Raw genomic sequence first — 14464 nt, forward strand, 5'->3', positions numbered from 1 at the left:
TCCTCCTGCATCCCCCACAGGGACTTGGAATGTGGGCCCGTCCAAGCCCATCCTTCTCAGCATTTGAGGTCTCTTGACTTACCTCCTGAAGGCATGGCAGGTACTCTGTCAACCTTGACCAAAAAATGAATGAAGGACAATTACCTGGCACCTCAACAATTAAATACCCTCAGATTCTCAATGCCCCTGGGGCATCAGCACCCACTTCATCCTGTGAATAAAATGAAAGCTACATTTGAATGTGCTACATTCAAATGAATCCGTAAAACGGAACTCCACTTGTTTTGACATTCTCGGTGGTGCTGGTCCTGTCTTGGGGAAGTTCATACTCAGAACACACCTTTCCTGTCAGACTCCACTTCAGAAAAAGGTGTGTCCTCTGTGCTCACTGAAGCAACCATCTGTAGAAACGCTTTACTGGGCCAGGTTGATTTGGTGACATTGGTTGACTGGCTCCCAGGCTGGGAAGCGCTCCTTCTGCATCTCCGCTGCCGGCATCCGCTGCCTGAGGTGTAAGCTGGTACTGACATGGTTTTGTGCTCCAAGCCCCATCCTGGTGGGTGAGGAGTTTGCTCTGAAGGGCTTGTGAGACCCCTGGACAGTGAGAGCAGGGAGCTCCTGTCCCCTGTGCCCACCACTAGGACCAGGGATGTCCTACCCTCTGCTGTATCCTGTATTCATCTTGCTCAGGTTTCTCCTCCTCTAGAAATCAAGTCCAGGGACTCTTAGATCACTCCGGCCAGACTTCAAAGCCCATGCTCACGTTTTCCTGGGAAGGACAAGTAGCAGGTTAGGTCCATTCTCTCTGCCCACCCCCAACATCCCACACGGAGGCTGGAGGACACTCTGTGAGGGACACAGGGGCATCCCTGTGGCAGTGATGCTTTTGTGTTTGTGGCGAAATGGCCTGAGAGAGTGCAGATGGCTAGTGCAATGGTGATTCTCCCCAAGGTGCGCTGAAGTCCAAGGAGCAGGTTGAGTATTCCTTGTGAGAAATACCACGTCCCTGAACTGCTTTAGATTATATTCATCGTCAGTAATTCTAATAATTTTCAAGAATTATTGAGTAGGTATTTATTTTTTTTAAAAATATGAACCCTGTGGGATGTATTGGGACTAGGGCTCCAAGTTAAACTCAGTTAAACTCAAAATCACTCGTTTCCTGCAGACTTTATAGTCATCACCTGAGGGCAGTTTTATAGAATGTTCTTAGTGTACTTGGGTTTCAACTGTGATTTGTTGTAAGAGATAAAGTGTGGAATTCTTCACCCAGGACTTCAGGTCAGCACTCAAAATGATTTGGATCTTGAAAAAGTTTGGAGTCTAGGTTTTTGGATTAGAGGTACCCAAGCTGTATTTTAACAAAGAGAGAGAAAATGCACTGGCTGTATCCATCCAACAAATGGCGTCTTCTCAGTGTGACCCGTGGGGCGATTGGCAGTGTGGGTTTATGTAGAAGTCTTGCTTTTACACGCAACAACTCTAAACTCATTTCCTCTGGTATCCACTAGATCTGGTTGATTTTAATGTGCTATAGATTGTTTTAAATACAAAAAATATTTGTACAAAGAAATTACCTTACAAGGGGTGAGTGTGCTGTTGTCTACTTAAGTAAGTATGCAAACTGCTTTCTAAGAAACTGAATCTTCAATGAGTTAAGATGCTACAAGAAGTTTGAAACACACTGGAAACAATATTGGCAAGCCACCTTTGTATCTGTATGTGACATCAACTTAAAAAGGAATCACCAAAAGTTTTTAAAAGGGGAAAAACGTGCAAGCCAGAACGTTTTTATTTAACTCTTAGTGGCATTGCTTTGTCAGTATTCTATTGAAGAACCCTGTTCCACAAATCCTGTGTTTGTATATTTGGTGCTTCCAAGAATTAGAACTTGCCACCGAAGAGTTTACTACCTTGTTCTAAATCACAACAAAATAATATTATATGAAATTACAGCAATGGTTACCACAACACCTACATTATAAACTTTATTTAAACTTTGCATGACAAACTTTTTAAAAATTTTTTTGTGTAAATGTGATGAACAGAAGGATTACAGTTACATAATTAAGGTAAGGAATACATTTCTTTTTGAATACTGTTACCCCTCCCTCATTTCCAAACTGTTTTTTCCCCAAATTATCTGTCCCCGTATCTGTGCATCTATCAGCTATGCATTTATCTAGTATCTATCATCTATCTATCTATCTATCTATACACACACATATCTGTACATCTACATCTCTGTATCCATCTATGTGTCTGTGTATTTATCTGCCTTCTATATCCATCATATCTACAACTACATTTGCACCTACAGCTATTGTACATGTAGACATATGCGGATGCATCTCTATAGAGAGATGTCGGTGCACAGTCACTGCGCAGTCCTAGCTGGTGGTGCGTCACGCTAGAGATGTTGGTGCACAGTCACTGCGCAGTCCTAGCTGGTGGTGCATCATGATAGAGATGTCGGTGCACAGGTGCGTCATGCTAGAGATGTCGGTGCACAGTCACTGCGCAGTCCTAGCTGGTGGTACATCATGCTCCCCTTGCTTCTTCCATCCAAGAGCTGGGTTTCAGGTTACAGGCATGCAGCACCACCTCAGTTTCGGAGTAAGACCCCTTGCTTTCGTTCATTCCCTCACAGACATGCCCCAGCCTCCCACGGAAGACCTTTTCGTCCTACCTGACGAGTACGCACCTGGCCCGAGACACAAGCGCTCCCTCCTCAAGTCGCCGCGACAGGAGGAGCTGAACGTGGAGACGTTAGTGGTGGTGGACAACAAGATGATGCAGAACCACGGGCACGACAACATCACCACCTACGTCCTCACCGTGCTCAACATGGTAGGCCGGCACCAGGGCGCGCTGCCCTTCCCACTCGGGCCCGGCGCACGTTTCCTGTGATAACCCTGAAGTGTCACGATGGTCCGATCCAAAGATCTTTTCAGAACTGTAGAATAACAAAGGGGGGAAATAACTGATCCCCGTAAGTCTGGCTTCCTGTCGGGTGTTTCGAGTTCATAGTTGCCCGTGTGCTAGAACCTTCTAGGGGAACGTTGAGATGGAAGTGCAGTAGATCTGCGCCTCTGTCAGCGTAACTGTGTGACTGAGAAGGCCACACAAACGTGACCACCTTTCTAAGAATGCGAACGCTGAGGTGATCGCTGTTGACCTTTCGGGATAGCCCCCCAGATGAAGGCTGCCTTTGTCTCAGGCTGCAGCTGGGGTCGTTATTGGGGAGTGATGAGAGGTAGATGAGACCCCACGGCCTGTGGCTGCCATCGAGAGCCCTGCTGATAAAATCCAGCAGCAGCAGGCGTTTGTAAGAGGAGAGTAATTACCATATCTTTTTTTCAAATATTCTCAGTCCTACCTCAGTAGGCACGGTGCTCCAAATGTATCTTTCCCTGAAGTTGCCATATTATGAATGCCAAATTGCTTTTTGATGGACTAAATCCCAGAGTCCCAGAGGGGCTGGGATTTGGAGTCACTCTGCCCCTGCCCGTGAGGGAAAGCCCCCTCAGGACTGAGGGCCCAGCAGGTGCTCATTTGTGGGTATACCTGCCTCTGTTCTGCTTCCGTTTTCTCTATTTCTAGGCCAACTGTAGCAGTCACACTGTCTCAGTTCATCACCCTGACCACTCTGCCCAACAGCCCCATTCTGAAGCCGCCCTCCTTCTTCATCTCATTTTCCTTGCCTGTTCTTCTTAGCACATTCTCCCTTCTCTTTCTGGCGCTCACATGGCCGCCTTCTAGATGTTCCCTTTGTGCTGGTGGAAATCCTTGCCAGGAGATCTGGCGGACGCTCTGTGGGTGTGTATCATCCTTAGAGGTTTAAGACTGCTCCCATTCTGGTACTATTGTTTACCCCTGAAATCCCAGCTCCGCAGAGCAGAGGCAGGAGGATCGAGAGTTCAAGGCCAGCCTAGGTTTCATAGAGAAACCCTGTCTCGATAAATAGGTAGATAATAGGTAGGTAGATAGGTAGGTAGGTAGATAGATAGATAGATAGATAGATAGATAGATAGATAGATAGATGCCCCCATCTCCTTAAACTCCCACAAGGACACTGAATATTCAGGTTCTGTAGTCAATCATCTCATTAGTGTTTGATGTCAGGTGAACACCCCCCCCCCCACACACACACACTTAGACTTTGGCTTTTACTTCCAAGTAGCCAAGGGCTTCAACAACTGGTAGTCAGGTCTTTAGGAATGCCTAGTTATATAAGACAATTAAAATAGCTGTCACTCCAGATAGAGGAGCTTGAGGCCTCCCCAAGACACTGGCTACTCTGTCTGGAACTGAGGTTGCTTTTGCGGTCTGTTTCAGGTGTCTGCCTTGTTCAAGGATGGGACAATAGGAGGAAACATCAACATAGCCATTGTAGGGCTCATTCTTCTGGAAGATGAACAGGTATTCTGTTTGTCGGCTCTGTTGCTCTTGTAATTATTGTGTATTCTCCTCTTTCACTTAGAGTAGAAGGTACTCAATATTTTGTGCCTAGAACAAGTTCCCTTTCATTTCTTTCATTTTTTTCCTTGTCATTCTTTGCGCATGGATGTTAAGGAACACACTTCTAATGAGCTGATGAAAGACAGGAATAGAAGAGCTACTTAACCTGTGGGTGGGGACCGGTGGGAACACAAAGGGCGAAATGTGCCTTCGTGAGTGTCTGAGAAGCCAGTGACTTGCCAGAAGCCTCCACGAGTCTCCCAGGCCAGAGGCGGAGTCACGCTGCGTGGCCCTGCGTGAGTCACGTTGCGTGGCCCCGCGTCGCTTCCCTCTGCTGCCTGACTCCCAGGCTGGGTGCCGCGGGCTTCTCGACCTTCAGTCCGGATTTGCATTGGCCGGCGAAGCCCAGCCCTGTGATTGCTTTCTCACCGCTGCTTAGAGGGTGCACGTGGGAAACCCACCCTGGGCCCACGCAGGCGCTGCTGGGTCCACAGAGGTCAGCACTCACGGGTCCCGAGTCCCATCAGGGTCTGATTTCCGCTTTCCTCAAGCTGGCCACTGACTCTTCAAGGGAAGCGAGTCCTGGGCCCACGTGAGGCATCGTCTTGCCCCTGCTGATGCCTTCACGATTCCGTATTGGCCCCCCGTTTCCTTGCTTAGGAGGCAAGAATTCTTGGAGAAGGCCCCTGCCCATTCCTCCTGAGCTGTGTCCATTCCTCCTTGCTGTGCCGGGGTGGGGGTGGGCGTGGGGGGGGAGGAGGGCTGAACCCAGCCCCAGGACTCAGGGAAGACGCCACCCCATCTGGTGCGTCTGTGAGGCAGGCGGGAGCTGCAGGGAGCAGCTGACCGCGCAGCTTCTCCGGTGACAGGTTAATTATTCCTGGTATTAAAACGTTTTCACCTTGGAATCCATCCAAGCAGCAAAGAACCGGCAAGGTTATCGTTTGATCATACACCTGTGTTAACTTTAATCAGTGCAGTTCCCCTGGAACCGGCCCCCTGAAGCACGGGGGTGGGGAGGGGACACCCCAGTGCCTGGATAGAGCATTGGACTCGGAAAACAAAATCACCCTTTAAGGAGAAAACACATTGGGGACTGAAAGTCATAGCAATGGAATCTCCTCTCTTCTTTTTTTTGACAAGATGCTCTACTGAAATTGAAGTGTTTAGTTTAATGATCTCTGACCACTCACTGGAAACTGTAATGTACTTACAAGTGGGTTTTTTTTTTTTTTTGCTACCCTCCCCCTTCTCCATTCCCATGAGTTCACATGGTCTTTGCTCTGGTAGTTCACCCAGAACACAGTGAGTACCCTCAGTATTGCTCCTCCTAGTTGAAGTTTATTCTCCAGAAATGCAGCGTGACAAAGTGACCTGTCGCCTCCCAGGAACACACTGCAGCTACGAGACAGTTACTAAGGCTGCATGAAGAAATATTAGAAGAGGGCGCGCGTGAGCCCGGCAGGTGCTCAGCTTGGTCATGGCACAAACGTGTCACTGGCTGGGTGTGTTATGCGTATGCACGCGCAAAGCCACACAGAAACGGCTTTGTCACTCCGTAGACTTTCGCAAGGTCTCTTTCAAGATGCTGAAGGCAAACGATTCACGTGCCTATATCTTCTATCTCATGGGTCATTGCATCTGCACTCAGAGTGGTAGTCGGATAAAATCCAATTGGTTTTGTACAGAAAAGTTCACAAACGGAACTGCACAGGCTTATTTATTTCCTCTCTTTTCTTAAATTACCCTCAAGTCATACAGAGAGGTTGCGACTTGACATGTCAGTGTTCGGCTGAGTGCATCTTGACAGTGTCACTCCTTTCATCACCGTCCCCCTTCTCTCCCAAGCCCACCTGTTGCCCCCATTTCGCTGGTTCCATTTTCACATATGTGTATTTATCATGAATATGAGCACAGGTGTGGATAACACACCCACCTTGGAGTTTCCCACGTGACATCCGTGTATTCGTGTCTGCCCTTGGCAGCTGCGCCTATGTATTTGAAATCAAAGTCGCTGACGCGCAACCTCACGACGTGTTTCCTCTCCGTGTCCTTGGGGGTTCTTGCCTCTCTCACGCAGCCTGGCCTGGTGATAAGTCACCACGCAGACCGCACTCTAAGTAGCTTCTGCCAGTGGCAATCTGGACTGATGGGAAAAGACGGAACCCGCCACGATCATGCCATCTTGCTGACCGGTTTGGATATATGTTCGTGGAAGAATGAACCCTGTGATACTTTGGGTAAGATTCTCCAGGAGTGGAAGCTGGGCTTCGGGTGATGAGCGGTGGGGAGAGATTCTTGAGCAGGATGTGAAGGATGTGACGTTAATGTGTGTGTGCTCACGCATGCGTGCACGTGTGTCTGGGGAAGTGTGAGTATAGAACACTATGTTGTTCTGGTCCATGTCCCTAACCAGTAACTTCTACTGAGTACAGTTGTAAGAAATAATCTCACTTTCTGTACTTTTATTAATCAAGAAAAGTGACGGAGCTGGGAATCGGTGGCTCATGCCTGTCTGCTCAGGAGGTTGAGATCTGAGGATTGTGATTCGATGCCAGCCTCGGTGGAAAAGTCCCCACGAGGTTGTAGCTCCAATTAATCACTAGAAGACTGGAAGTGGTGTTGTGGTTCAAAGTGCCAGAGTGCTAGCCTTGAGAAAGAGAGCACAGAGACAGTGCCCAGGCCCGGAGTACAAGCCCCATGTCAAAAAAAAAAAAAAAAAGAAAAGAAAAAGAATAGTTACGGAACAACAAGAAGTCCCTCACAGATTCAAGAAGTTCTTTCTCACTGGCAAATAGAAAGTATTTCCTTTCATTTTTCATATCACTTTTCAAAATGCCACACAGTGTGACACAAATAGTCCATTTACAGATATTGATATACTACAATAATTTCATATTCCCTATTGCTCAGCAACTGACTTGGTCTTCATAATAAAGTCATACTTTGATGTTTACATGCAGCACTTGCCATTCTTCCAAATGGCTCTTGCAAATAACCATGTGCTTCTAATCGTGACCCCACAGCACACTTTCCTTTCTTGCTATTTCTTTATGCAAGTTATCGGAGAGGACGCCGTTTTATTATAAACACTTTCAGATGATACCTAGTATCATACAGGTTAGTTCTATTCTCCAGGGAAGAGGTTGCCCAGTGGCTGGACTCTTGTCCTTAGTAAGGCCTGGGGACAAGATCTGCCTTCCCCTGACCTCAGGAAACTGGGATTTTAGGGTCGTTCTCGGGGTCCTCACAGATGACAGTGGCCCCCTGTAATGTGCAAGTGAAATGGCTTACTCTTTCCACCTGACTTTCTTCTAGAATGCAGAATGTGTGTATGTGACAGGCAGTGGGTACCTCTGTGACCGGACCTCAGGGTCCCTGCACCCCAAAATCCTGATGTCCGGGGGGGGGGGGACAACAATTCCCATGTGCTCTCACACCCCATTTCTGAGGGTGTTGGCCTGCCACATGCGGCCCGTGTCTGCTCTCTCCAGAATTCTGAACTCCTTGATGCGTGGCTGCTTTTGCTCCATAGCCTCTCGCCCTATAGATCCTGCCCGTGACTATGACAAAGCCTCCTCATGACGAATGTGACTGGAGGCAGTCCCGGGGAGCTCCCAACCCACCCATTCCCTACAGAATTTCCTCCGGGGCATTAGAGAGCACGTTCATAGAGGAAGGAAGATGCTACCCATCGTACGCAGTGCGTGTCCTGTTCTGTCAGGACCGGGGCACAGAATCAGGAACCCCCTTCCATTTGACAGTGTCCTGGACTCCTACATGAAGCTCCTCCTTGCATGTGATCTGGTGTCCTACTCTGGCGTCCATTAGGTGTCTGTCGCAGGACGGCCCATCTCGTATTCCCAAGAGAAAAAGACACAGTGGGTTTTTTTTTTTTCTGGAACAGGAAATAAATTTATAATTACTTACTTTGTTATATATTCTTTTAATTTCTATGCTGCCCAGGGTTTGCGCCTATAAGTGGGATGTGTAGTAAATACCGCAGCTGTACCATTAATGAGGACACTGGACTTGGACTAGCCTTCACCATCGCCCACGAGTCTGGCCATAAGTAAGTCCGTCCCCGCGGTGGGTGGTGCGGGTGGAGCCCAGGCTTCTTTTCTTTGGGAGCATATTGTAAAGCCCTCCCAGGGTGCAAACTTACCCCTCCCTCCCTTGGCTCTGCCCTCCCTCCCCTCCGTGGTTATTCATATTCTGAGGCGGAGAGCAGTTCTCCCCGTGTCTGCTCCTCCGTCCTGTGACTGACGCGTTGGTCACCCTCGTTGTCTAGCTGCACATTGCCCGCCCGGGGGGTTCCAAAGGCTTGAGGACAGACTCTCGCAAGCCATCAGTTGTGAGTGGTTATCGGTGTCGAGTGTGTGTGTGTGTGCGTGTGTGTAATATATAGAGAAACTGTTTTTGACAGGTGTGAGAGCATAGTTGGGAATGGGCATTCTGACAAGAGGATGGCCTCACAAGGACTTTCCCATATTCTGCCTCTGACTTCAGTGCGGCTGACTTCCAGCGGAGGCAGGATCAAGCCGTGCGTGCCTCAAGCCTAGATGCTCACGTAGATGGGCAAGTCCTCGGCACGCAGCCTGTAGGCTCCACCAGGGTGCCCATCTCCTAGGAACCCGGGTCTCAGCAAAGATGCTATTCGGTTGACAGCCTCTCCGTGTAAGAAAATGTCTGCATTTATGCTTGCCGAATGAAAATGTTTTGCAATGAGAAAAGATTTCATAGGCCAGTGAGTTCCCGTCTCACCTTGCCTGGAGGTGCGCTGGACACTACAGTCAGCATCGAGAGAGACCTCCGGCCTTCCCGGCAGGCCTGGCGCCTCTGCAGATGTCCGGGGGACCACAAAGGCCAGCCGGCGTGACGGAAGTGATTTCTTGTCTGTCGATTCTGGACTTGAAATCCAGTGTTTTCTATCACTTTTTCCCCCTCAGGCCAGTGTAACTGGCAACAGGAATTGAAAGGTAGTCTTCGTGATTTGTGTTTTGAAAAACCAGTTTCGCCACCCTTCATGGGAAAATAGATAGTGGTCACACACTGGAGTCACCAAGTCCCTTTCAACGCTTTGTTGTTAGTGTGCTTGTGTGTGTGCGCACACACGTATGCATAGCATGCTTGTGCACCTGTGTGAGCCTTTACTCTGTGGAGTCTCCCGGAGGCCCTCGCCTCGGGCCTCCTGGTAATGGGCTATAAACCCGTTACTGATCCCTGCAGGTAATGATTGATGGTTTCATTGCTCAGAAAATGGTACACATACTTTGCAAGGCTTTCAGCTAAATCAAAATTGTATTCTTCAGAGTCCGCTAGGGTTAAAACTTCAAAAACTTTCATTATTGTAATGACACGAGGCTCTTGGTGTCCTGTGAACCATACCTGAATTTAATTAAACAATTAAGTCGAGAGCTATTTAAGTCACCCGGTGCCCCTGTCAGCGTTTGATAAGCAGTTGAGATACGGCGGTCAGTGCTAGCCTCGGCAAGCAGGAAACACAACCAAAGATAAGCTCGAGGCATCCAAAGCGAGGTTTGCATTGATTTTTCTTGGGAGCCAGTTGTTAATATTGCCGTTCCTCAGACTGGGCTACGTTGTAAGCGAGTTTCCTCCCAGCCAGGGGGAAAGTATTTTCCATCTGGAAGTGAGAAGGTCTGTGAAGCTGACACAAGGGCTGTGTGTGTGTGTGTGTGTGACAGTGTGTGCCCTTCGTTAGCAGATTTGACCTCCATGTGACCTCCAGATATTCCAGAATCCTCTCCGAGCCCCACGCGTAGAGGTGTCCGCGCTACTGCACAAGGGGCAGAGAGCTGGGGGCTCTGAGGAGGCCCCATGAGTGCCGTGCCCGCCGCGCCCGGGGCAGAGGAAAGGCGGGCATTTGCCTCCCAGCTTCCCCGAGCGGCCGCCACACGCGCGGCACCAGCAGTCAGAGCTGCGCTTGACTGTTGCCAACTACGTTGAGAAATGTTCCTGGACCCGTTTCGCGTGTCACTCAGCCTCGTAGAAGCCACCGCGACGGAGCCCTCGCCACTCCTCCTGCCTGAGGCCACGGGCCGAGGGCTCAGCCACCGCGGGGGAACGGGCATCCGGAACCAGGAGCAGCGAGGAAAGCCAGCACTCCGAGCTCTGAACCTGAAGCGTGGAAATGGCCTCGAGACTTCCGTCGGTCGGGACGTTGATAATGAAAGGCATCGTAGATCCCGATTCAATCAGAGGCAGGTTTTCACTCCTGTCTCCACCCAAAGGCTCGGGATGGAGGAGAATTTGCCAGGCCAGCCTTCCACTCAAGGGGACATTTCAGCGGATGGACACCCAGCGCCCTCTACTACGTTTGATTGTCTTCATTTTAAGCATCTTGTGCTTTATACTGGGTCATCTGGCTGAGAAGCAGAACATGACAAGGAAGGGCATGGATGGGAGTTGGAACAGAGATCGGACTGGAGCCAGAATTCAGATGAGCATCCTCCTTAATGCCCAGGCGCCAGCAGAACGCTACGGCACCGGCAGCCGAGGAGACCTTCCTGGTTTTATTATATCCCCAGACTCACAGTGTGTTTCCTAGATATAGGATTTGAAGAATTGAAACAGACACATCAATAGCGAGATGCGCGCACGCGAGTGTGTGTGTGTGTGTGTGTGTGTGTGTATACACGCACACACCACTCCTGGGGCTTGAACTCAGTGCCCGGACTTTTGTGCTTAAGGCTAATGCCACAGCTCTCCCTCGAGATTTCGGTGGTTCGCTGGACACCTTCTGCCAGGCTGGCTCTGACCCGTGATCCTAAGATCACAGTCTGCTGAGTAGCTAGGACGACAGGGGTGAGCCACCGGTGCCCCACCGAGCTGCACGTCTTGGAGGCTGTGTGGTGAGGTGAGAACTCACGGGACGAGGCCAGGCCGTGTGGTGGGCGGGCAGAGCCCCAGGGCCGGGGCGGCCAACGCGGTGCGCGCGGTGCTGCCACACCGTGCATCCAGCAGGGAGCACCGCATGACCAGCCATCAACCAGGCTCCTCACCTGCCAAGCCACCAGGGCCCCGCAGCGAACGCGCGCACGCAGGTGCCACAGCGCTGCCCGACCCGAGCTGCCGGAGTCGACGACGGCGCGGAGCCCCCGTTGCCGAGCTGGGCGATGGCGTCGGCACAGGAAGACTCTGCCGGAATGCCTCCCTGCGCTGGACGTCTTCATGACTGACCCTCCTCTGCACTCGCTCGTGACCGACCCTCTCCCTTAGCCCGACCACCCGCACGCACGCACCCGCGTGTGAGTGAATCTACATGCGAGCTGGCGTGCTCGTGATCGGGGTCCCATCGACCAGCGAGGCGCTCTGAACTTCCCTTTAGGAACTTCACTCCACCGAGCTTTCTTTGGACGGTTTCTCGGGAGGCCCTTTATGATTCATCTCGCTTTTTTCATGAGGAAACAATCCAGCCCACAGCACACAGCGCGTGCGGGACAGAGCCCGCTCCACAGCCCCTGCTGCCCCCCCCCACTGACTCCTAAGAGCCCCCCTCCCCTCGAGTCCCCCCTGACCCGAGACTCCTCCTCAGCAGGGACCGGTGGTGGAAGTTCAGCCGTGCTTCTCAGGAAGCCGCCGCAGGCTCTGGGCATCTCTTCTTCCCCGACCCCACCAACATTACCTCAAGTGTCCAGACGGCATCGAGCCATTGTACCTTGGAAGGGAGTCTGATTTCCTTAACCACACTGTACAGCCCGAAATAAGCCATATGAACTCTAAAACTGGTTGCCAGTTCCTCACCTCGGGTGTCACTTAGTGATGAGTCAAAACAGGCTCTCCGAAGGTTCATTAACTCATTCAGAGAGTACTGTGGCCATCACCAAAAGTATTTGGCATTGACTATAACTCACAGATAGCATTTAATCCGAAGTTCAGTTTACACGTGGGTATCTGAGTCTGCGTTGTAACTGAAGGGTTGGTGCTTAATGCAGTCACCAAGCATGGATGGTAAATGAGTCTCAGTTCTTTAGGAACTTGCGAAGTATTAAGCATGAGGACAGCAGATGCATTGATTACTTCAGTGTATGAAGTGCAAACTATTTTAATTAGAGCACTATGAGACACAGGAACAAAATATATCTGGCATATATAACTTGAATAGGAATTTTACTTGTTGGTTTCAAAGACTGACCTTATCTTCCAGATGTGTCCTACTCATTCTTCCATGACTTTACTAATGTTAATATCAAATGTGATCTCCGTGTGGCCATATAATGCTGATGGACCATCTTTTGTCACGTCGTAATCTGTGCAGGGTACTGAGGGGACCCCCTCGTTATAGTAAAATAGTGACATTAGTGCTGACATTTTTGTTAGGAGCCCAGCCACATGGCATGTGTTTGAAGACAGGCAGATCCAACCCCCCAACTGTGACTCTACCAGAAATCTCCTGGGGCGGGCCCTGGGTACCCACATGGGTCAGCGTGCTGCTCAGATTTCCTAATGCCTCGCCGAGTCGGAGACTTCATGCTAGACAAAATCATGGAACATACCTTACATGAAAAACGTGAAAAGCAAGACATCCCCAGACTTGAGGCCCGGTGGCTCGGAGTTGTTCGGGACCGGAGGCTGCGGTGGCAGCTGCAGTATCTCGTCCACCTGCTGGACCTGGCAGCATCTCCTCCACGGGCAGGCCAGGCGCGAGGGGACCGTGATGGAGCTGTACGCCTTCCACTGTGCTCTTCCCAGGGCAGCCTCCATCCTGTCATTTCACCCCAAATCCTCTTCCAGGCGGTGACACACTCGCCCCGCCACGCGGCTGCCTCGGCCTTGATGAATTGCCTTTCACAGAACACCAGAGGATGGGTGGAGGCTCGATGACCACATCCGCCTCACCCTCGGTACCAGCCGGCCGTCCCGCAGACGTTCCGCAGCCTTGCCTGCCAGATCTCCGTGGATACAGTCTCCAGTCCTACGGGGCCCGCGGGGCTGCATGGTCCACCAGGGGTCCTACACCACTGTGCAGCCCTGCACGGGGCCTCAGCCCTCCCTTATGGGGCGGGTTGAGGTGGGCCCTAGCAAACGGAGCTCAGATGCTGAACGGCATGCCTGTAAAATCGAACTGCATTGTTATGCGATTCCCAGACACACATTTAATTTAAGGAGACGTCAGCCTGAGCAACAAGGTGATTGTCTAGTTGCTCCCCTGCAGCTGGTCGACTTCCTGTGTGGCTTGCCCTCCCTCCGCTCATCACGGGGGTCTTGAGTAGAGCACCCTAGGCCCAGGAACCACTTCCTCTTGGCTTTCCCTCCCACTGCCTTTCTCTTTTGCTCATTCCATGAATATATCACCCTTAGATCCTTGTGCCCAGCCAATCCATTCTGTGACTGAAACATGGACAGCAAGGACTGTTCACCAAGAATAGAATGACCTTTGTGAAGGTCATTCAGCGCCGTATAGACCCCCCCATGTCTGCTCCTTCCCGCTTCAAGGCCGTACGCCATGCTGTCTGAGAGAGGCGAGCTGAAGTGCGGTGCAGGGAGCGGACCAGCGATGGGCCATGAACGCACAGCCGCCAGCCGCGCGGCTGGGAGGACTTTGATTTTCATCTGTTGCTTGTACAAGCTCGGCAGCGACTTCGTAGTCTTGAGTGGTACTGGTCACAGCCTCGTTCCTCGTTCTGAACCAGCCTCTGTTCTCTCTCTCCTTCTGTAGCTTCGGTATGGTGCACGACGGGGAAGGGAACGTGTGTAAGAAGTCCGAGGGCAACATCATGTCCCCCACGTTGGCCGGACGGAACGGGGTCTTCTCCTGGTCACCTTGCAGTCGCCAGTACTTGCACCAGTTTTTAAGGTATGGATTTCTTAGGGTTGTTCGGAGAGCTCTCTGTGCCTGCTCGGGCGGCTAAGACCGCGCGACCCAGGCAGGATGGGTCCGTCGGAGGGCCTTGCCAGACACTGGTGTGACCCTGGGGCCGTCCAGCTCAGGAGGCCAGCCTGACATCCAAGCTCAGGGGAGGAGTGCCTTGGGTCACGTGTC

The 14464-nt window shown here is 51.0% G+C and overlaps 1 protein-coding gene across 1 annotated transcript in view; it reads left to right on the forward strand.

Moving 5' to 3' along the window:
* Nucleotides 1–14464, forward strand: part of Adamts16 (ADAM metallopeptidase with thrombospondin type 1 motif 16) — a 100585-nt gene that overhangs the window by 30579 nt on the left and 55542 nt on the right. Inside the window, exons 5-9 of the mRNA XM_048368035.1 lie at nucleotides 2651–2850; nucleotides 4339–4422; nucleotides 6542–6701; nucleotides 8428–8533; nucleotides 14141–14278. Of these exons, the coding sequence (XP_048223992.1) occupies nucleotides 2651–2850; nucleotides 4339–4422; nucleotides 6542–6701; nucleotides 8428–8533; nucleotides 14141–14278 (688 nt within the window). The remainder of the gene's footprint in view (nucleotides 1–2650; nucleotides 2851–4338; nucleotides 4423–6541; nucleotides 6702–8427; nucleotides 8534–14140; nucleotides 14279–14464) is intronic.

The sequence above is a fragment of the Perognathus longimembris genome, chromosome 19 (assembly GCF_023159225.1).
Source record: "Perognathus longimembris pacificus isolate PPM17 chromosome 19, ASM2315922v1, whole genome shotgun sequence".
NCBI classification, from domain to species: domain Eukaryota; kingdom Metazoa; phylum Chordata; class Mammalia; order Rodentia; family Heteromyidae; genus Perognathus; species Perognathus longimembris.